Raw genomic sequence first — 6,319 nt, forward strand, 5'->3', positions numbered from 1 at the left:
CGAGACTCTCGGACTACCTTAGCAAACCCGAAAGACCCACGCACAGCCCCCCGGCGCGGCCGTCGCGAAGTACGTGCTGTTGAAATGCTCCCAGTCTTCTTCGGGGTTGGCCGTACCCGTCCAGACGAAGCGATTGCCGCCCGGCGCGCGCCGATATTCGCGCCCGCAGACAGGTACGACGAGGCAGCACTGGAAGTCGCGGGCGTACCTGGCGAGTCGGGGGTCGCCGCGACGCGCGGCGAGCGGACGCCGCGGGAAGCACGTGTCCGCGTCGACCGCGCGGAGGGTTCCGCACCACGGCAAGCATAGAACAATCCCGCACCAGCAGCTCTGCCCCGCGCAGAAGGGCTTGCCGGCGGCGTCGAGGGACACGGCCGTTCCCGGCAGGTCGCCGGGCGAGATGAGGTCGCCGCGCTCCATGGCCGCCGCGCCCGGCCATGTTTCGCGGTAGTAGCCGAGGCCCTTGGCGCCGTTTAAGAAGGTGAAGCCGGGCCGCGAGCCAGCGAAGGCCGCGCAGGGCAGGAAGTGCGCGTCGCCGTCTTCCTCCCTCCAGGCGCTCAAATGCCAGAACGCATCGCCGCGCCCTTCGGGACACCATGAATATTTGCCTTTGACAGATCCGCCCCAGCCCCCGGTCGGAAGGTCGTTGCACAGGTACATCTCGCCGCCGCCGTTCGACGGCGACTTGAGCTGCACCGGCAACGCTTCGTCTTTCAGTAACCACTCGCCGCGCCCCTTCGGTCCGACGCCATGAAAGAGCAGGTGCCACTCCGTGGTCCTGTCGGGCTCCGTGGTCCAAGCGGGCGGGCTGCCCTCGTGCCCGTCGGACCGCTAATATAGGCCGTTGCCTCCCTGGAGGCGCACCGTGTGTCTCCCGTTGAGCAAGGACCACTTGACGATTTCTATCGTCCACGGAACTGGCGACCGACTCTGCCCAAAGTGGTCGTTGGTGAGGTACTGCGACTGCGTCGAATAGATTGACACTACGAATCTCTTGGGCACAGGTCTCCTGGGCACACCGTTCCCATCAGGCCAGTAAAAGTGGTCGGAGAAGGGCGCCTTGGGCGGCGCCACCTGGGCCGGCGGCGCCATGCGCGCCAGAAGCTTGGCCTTGGCCGTCGAGAACTCCTCGTCTGTGAGTAAGCCCTGTTGCTTCAGGTCGGCGAGCTTCCTCAATTCGTCCGCCTCCACGATGGTCCCTTGCACTACGGCAGGCTGCGGCGGCGACCCGCGACTGCCGCCACCTTCCTCCGGCGCGACGCTTTGGGGGTCCATGTCTTGAATGCTCTCGTGATGCTGCCCAATGCACCGCTGCAAAATGGTTTCCCTCAACTTGAAGTTCAACAATGTCTCGTAGGCGGTCGCAAGCTCCTACGCAGCTTACTCCGCCGAGAGCCACTTGTCCGGCACGGGCGCGGGCGCGGGCGGCAGGAGGCCCAGCGCGGCCATGTGGTGGCCGCCGACGACCTTGGACACGCGGCGCGGGTTCGAGCCCGCGAGCTCGCCGCCGGGAAAGCGGACCTTGCCCGCGCGCTGGCGGTCCGCGTCGTCGTCGGCGGGCGCGGCGGCCGCGAGCGCCTTCCGCGCGAGCGCGGGCGCGTCGACGACGTCGCCGAGCGTCGCGACGCTCGGCGGCGGCAGCCCCGTGACCTCGACGTAGTTCGTCTTCTCGCCCTCGTAGACGACGTAGGGCGCCGGCGGCCCCCGGCCCGCGAGCTCCGACAGCGAGAGCTCCTCGAAGTCGCCGTCGTCGTAGAAGACGCCGAAGACGAAGGCCTCGGACCGCGGCCGCCGCTCGCAGTAGAGCACGCAGCCGCCGAGCGGCTGCTTGAGGTGGCGCCAGCCGACGGCCGCGCAGGCCATGTTCCGCGCGCCCTCGCCGGCGAAGCAGTCCCAGGCGAGGCGCGCGTTCGCGCCCAACACCAGCCCCGGGACGACGTCGGAGACGTCGGCGCCCGGCCCGCGGCGCTGGAGCGCGCAGGCGCGGTCGAGCGTCGCCGCGTCGCGCGCGGAGTCGCCGACGCGGAAGCGGTCGCGCCAGAGCGAGTAGTTCGTGAGCGCGGCCTCGATGATGTGGTCCTCGTGGATCTGGAAGCCGTACTCGTACTCGAAGGCCTTCTTCGGCGTCGGGAACTTGTGGCGCTCGTAGGACCTGTCGTCGCGCGGCGGCGACGGGCCGCAGTGCGGCGACGCGGGCCGCCGGGGGAACCGGAAGCCCATGTCGCAGAGCGCGGCCTCGTCGGCCCGGCTCAACGAGCCCCAGTTGCCGCAGCAGAAGTAGATGAGGCTGTAGCGCTCGCCGTCGAAGGGCATGGTCATGTGCGGCATGTTGCCGTTGAAGTAGCGCGGCGCGCCCCGGCCGTCGCCGTCGACCCGCAGCAGCCCGCGGTCGTGGGTCCAGAGGTTGCCGCCGGTAAAGTCCCCAAAGGCGCAGATCGCCGACGCGCCGACGTTGCCGCCGTCGCAGTGCATCGCGGACCGGTAGTTCGCGTTGACCTGGATCGACGTGAAGAGGAAGCTCTCCGGGAGCACGGCGCGCCCGTAGGCGGCCAGCAGCCGCGCGAGCCGCGGCCGGTCGCGCGTCTCCTCGGAGACGCGCACGCCCGTGCCGCCCGCGCCGCGGCCGATGGCGCCGATGGGGATGGACCGCACCTCCTGGCGCTCGTGGAGCCGCACGTTCCGCCGCAGGTCCGGCGTTAATACCGTCACGTCGACGGTCCGGAGCGCCGCGAGCACGGCGTCGTAGTCCGCGGCGGCGCCCGCCTCCAATTCGTCGACGTCCTTGGGCTGGCCCTGGCACTCCTCGAGCTCGTGCTCCTCGAGGTCTTCCACGTCGCCCGCGAGCTCCGCGTCCTCGTAGCGGACGCGATACAAGGCCGCGGGGAAGCCGTCGTCGTCGAGGAAGTCGGACCGGTCCGCGGGCAGCCAGCCGACGACGACGCAGGCGCACTGGTCCACGGCGACCTTGCGCGCGCCGCCCGCGCGGCCCTCCCGCGACGCGAGGCTCTGCGGCTCGAAGGCGACGTCGGCCTTCGTCGCCGCCGCGTGCGCGTCGAAGTCGAAGACGGTGCGCATGAGCCGCGTGCCGATCCAGGGGCTCCCCTCGACGAGCCAGTCGTCGTCGCCGCCCGCGGGCGGCGGCGGCGCCGCCGCGGCGGCGGCCTGCTTGGACGCCTTCTCGGACGCCGCGGCCGGGGGCGGTTTCGCGGCCTCGGCGGCCCGGGGCTTGCGCGCGCCGCTGCGCGACTTCTTCGGCGCCTCGGCCTTGCGCGCGCCGCCGCCGCGCGACTTCTTGGGCGCCGCGGCCGCGCGCGCGCCGCCGCCGCCGCGCGACTTCTTCGGCGCCGCGGCGGCGGGCTTCTCGGCCGCGCGCCGCTTCCGCGGCCGCTTCTCCGCCGTCGGCGCCGCCGGCGGCGGCGGCGGCGGCGGCGCGGCCGCGGCCGCGCGCCGCCGCGACCGCCCGGCGGTGATGTCCGACACCCGGGCCACGGGCACGTCCTCGACGAAGCGATTCGTATTGAAGCGGATGCGCACCGTCGCCGCGCCGGCGGCCGCGTCCTCGAGCACGAGCGCGTCGTGCGACGTCTTGGGCGTCGACGCGTACCAGACGCTCTGGCCCTTGCGGAAGAGCGGCGCGGCGGCCGCCGGGGGCGTCGGCGTCGTGGGCGGCGGCGACGGCGACGGCGAGGTATCCAGCGCCTTGTCCGGCAGCGCCGCGCCCGCGCTCGCCATCGGCGCCGGCGGCGGCGGCGCCTCGTGCACGGCGACGATCTCTTCGGACGGAGCCATCACAGGAACTTCTACTTCCATCGTGCGCGCGCAAAGCAGTGGTCGAGGTCGAGCTTGAGAGGCGATTTGGCGCGAGAGCAAGCAAACTTTGGCTCAACCACTTCAACGAGATCTTCAACGAGTCCCGAGCAAGTCCGAGTTGGTCCACACGCCTGCAGCAACGGCCACTACTTCACCACCCCCTCCAAACGAGCAGTCCCGACACGATAGATTACGCGGCTTCGTCGTGACTTTCGTCGCGCGCCTCGTCGTCCGTTTTTTTCAGTGTGACGCGCGGCTTCGGCTTCGGGGCCGTCGGGCTCGTCTGGAGCCCGGTTGCGGCCTTCTTCGGCGCCTCCGGCGCAAGTTCCGGCGCGTCGTCGAGGTCCGGCGGCGCGGCGGCGGCCTCTAGTGCCTCGCGCTTCGCCTTCTTCTCGCCGAAGAGGGGCGCGCCGACGCCGACGTCGTCCTCCGGCGGGGACTCGAACTCGCGCCACGTCTGCACGTCCGGGAGCGGCGCGGACGCGGCCTCGGCGAGGCTCCGGAGCACCGCGGGCTGCGATGCGGCGGCGGCCGCCGCCTCCTCGGTGTCGCCCACGCTCATCGCCGAGGCGATCTCTCGCGCGCGATCCGCGAGCTCGCGCTGCGCGTTGATGCGGCGCTCCGCGGCCGTCGCGAGCTGCTCCCAGCGCTGCTTCGACTCCGTCGCGCCCTCGAGGTCGCGCGTCGCCGCGTCCGCGCGCACGCGCTCCGTCTCCACTGCCTCTTTCGTCGCGTCGAGGTCCGCGGTCGTCGCGGCCAGCGACACCTCGAGCTCCCCCATCTTGGCGTCGTAGGCCTCCTTCGCCGCGGCGCGGTCCGCGGCGTAGGACGCCTCCATCTCGTCCCGCAGGCCCGCGAGGGCGCGGGTCGTCGCCGCCTCGCCGCGCGCCTCCGCCTTCTCCTTGGCCTGCTGGACGCGGTCCGCGAGGTCCGCCTCGAACTTCTCGTTGAGCGCGACCGTCGACTCCTCGAACTCGGCGTCGAGCGCCCAGATCTGGTCCTTGAGCGCCTCGCGCTCCGTCTCGAAGCCGTCGGCGCGGTCCTGCGCCGCGTCGCGCTCCTTCTCGGCCGCCGCGAGGTCCGCCTGGAGGCTCTCGAGCGAAGTCCGCGCGGAGCTCGCGGCCTCGGCCGCGGCCGCCTTCTCGAGTTCCGCGACCTCGCGCGCGGCCTCGACCTCGGCCTCGAGCGCGCGCGCCTCGGCCTCTTTCGTCGCCGAGAGGCTCGCGAGCGCCTGCTCCCGCGCCGCCGCCGCCTGCGCCGAGGCCATGGCGAGCGCCCGCTTCGACGCGTCGCTCGCCTGCGAGAGCGCCCGCTGCTTCGCCTCGGCCGCCTCGGCCTTGACCGTGGTGACGGCGGCCCACCTCGTCGCCTCGGCCTCCTTCATGGCGGCCTCGAGGCGCTGCTGGCCCTCGGCGAGCGCCTCCTCCCGCGCGGACGCGACGGCCGCGTCGAGCGCCGCCTGCCGTTGCCTCGCGCGGCGCTTGCGGACCTTGCGGACCCCCACCGTCACGTCCGTGGTCACGTAGGCGATGACGGGGATCACCCCCATCCACAGGGCCTGGAGCTCCGTGCTTTCTCGACTCTTCGGCGTTTGGCGGTGACGCGGCGGCGCGAGGCGCGGCGCGACGAAGGCGTGCGCGCAGGCTGCCAGAACGCAGCCGGCGCGGACCCAGCGGCCGGCGCGCCGCATCCTTCGAACGCTTCGAAAATGCTCCAGGGATGCGATGCACCCAGCTATAGCGGTGGATCGTTGGCGCCCACCTCGTCTGGATGGCGGTGGAAGATCGGCGCCCACCTCGACGCGCGCGAAGCCGCTCGAAATTTGCACGGGGCCGCTCGCCGAGAAGGCACGTCCGACATGTTGTCGTGCACATTGACGTAGTGTTGAAGCTATTCGGGATGTTACCGGTACTGGCTCATGTTGAGCTTGAGCCCGCCGCCCCCCGGCGACGCCCGGGGCGGCGGCGCGAGGCGCGTCGGCGGCGCCGCGGCGCGCTTGATCGCCTTGCCCATCGCGGCCTGGACGAGCGCGACGTCGGCCGGCGCGAGCGCGGCGACGGCGCCGCGGAAGAGGTCGACGTTGCCCTTGGCGAGCTTCACGAGGAGCTCGGCGACGCCGCCCGCGTCGGCGGCGAGGAGCGGCGCGAGCGCCGTCGAGACGAGCCCCGCGAGGAGCGGCGCGCGGCGCGCCGGCTCGCGCGCGGAAACGGCGGCGACGACGAGCGCCTGCGCGCCCGCGGCCACGAAGTCGGCGTCGCCGCGTTGCTCGTGGGCCGCCGCGACGGCGCGCGCGAGCCGCGGCAACAGCTCGGCGGCGACGGCGTCGGCGGACGCCGCCGGCAGCGCCTTGGCGCCCCGCGGCGGCAGCAGCGGTAAAACCGCGGCGAGCGCGTGCGCCGAGCCCGAGGCCACCAGGGGCTCGAGCGCCGCGCCCGCGGCGGCCGCCGCCGCGGCGTCGGGCCCGCTCGCGACCCAGGCCTTGAGGACGGCGTCCGCGGCCGCCGCGGCG

At 72.9% G+C, this 6,319-nt stretch overlaps 2 protein-coding genes across 2 annotated transcripts in view; one reads left to right on the plus strand and one right to left on the minus strand.

The window, feature by feature from the left end:
* Positions 1-835, plus strand: part of AURANDRAFT_63121 (hypothetical protein) — a gene marked incomplete at both ends in the record, with an annotated part of 3,266 nt that extends 2,431 nt beyond the window's left edge. The window contains 2 exons of the mRNA XM_009037309.1: positions 655-716; positions 763-835. Coding sequence (XP_009035557.1) covers positions 655-716; positions 763-835 — 135 coding nt within the window. The remainder of the gene's footprint in view (positions 1-654; positions 717-762) is intronic.
* A 545-nt stretch (positions 836-1,380) lies between these two features.
* AURANDRAFT_63122 (hypothetical protein) overlaps positions 1,381-6,319 on the minus strand; it is a gene marked incomplete at both ends in the record, with an annotated part of 18,098 nt that continues 13,159 nt past the window's right edge. Inside the window, 3 exons of the mRNA XM_009037584.1 lie at positions 1,381-3,773; positions 4,021-5,390; positions 5,717-6,288. Coding sequence (XP_009035832.1) covers positions 1,381-3,773; positions 4,021-5,390; positions 5,717-6,288 — 4,335 coding nt within the window. The remainder of the gene's footprint in view (positions 3,774-4,020; positions 5,391-5,716; positions 6,289-6,319) is intronic.

This window comes from Aureococcus anophagefferens (assembly GCF_000186865.1).
Source record: "Aureococcus anophagefferens unplaced genomic scaffold AURANscaffold_6, whole genome shotgun sequence".
In the NCBI taxonomy this organism is placed as follows: domain Eukaryota; class Pelagophyceae; order Pelagomonadales; family Pelagomonadaceae; genus Aureococcus; species Aureococcus anophagefferens.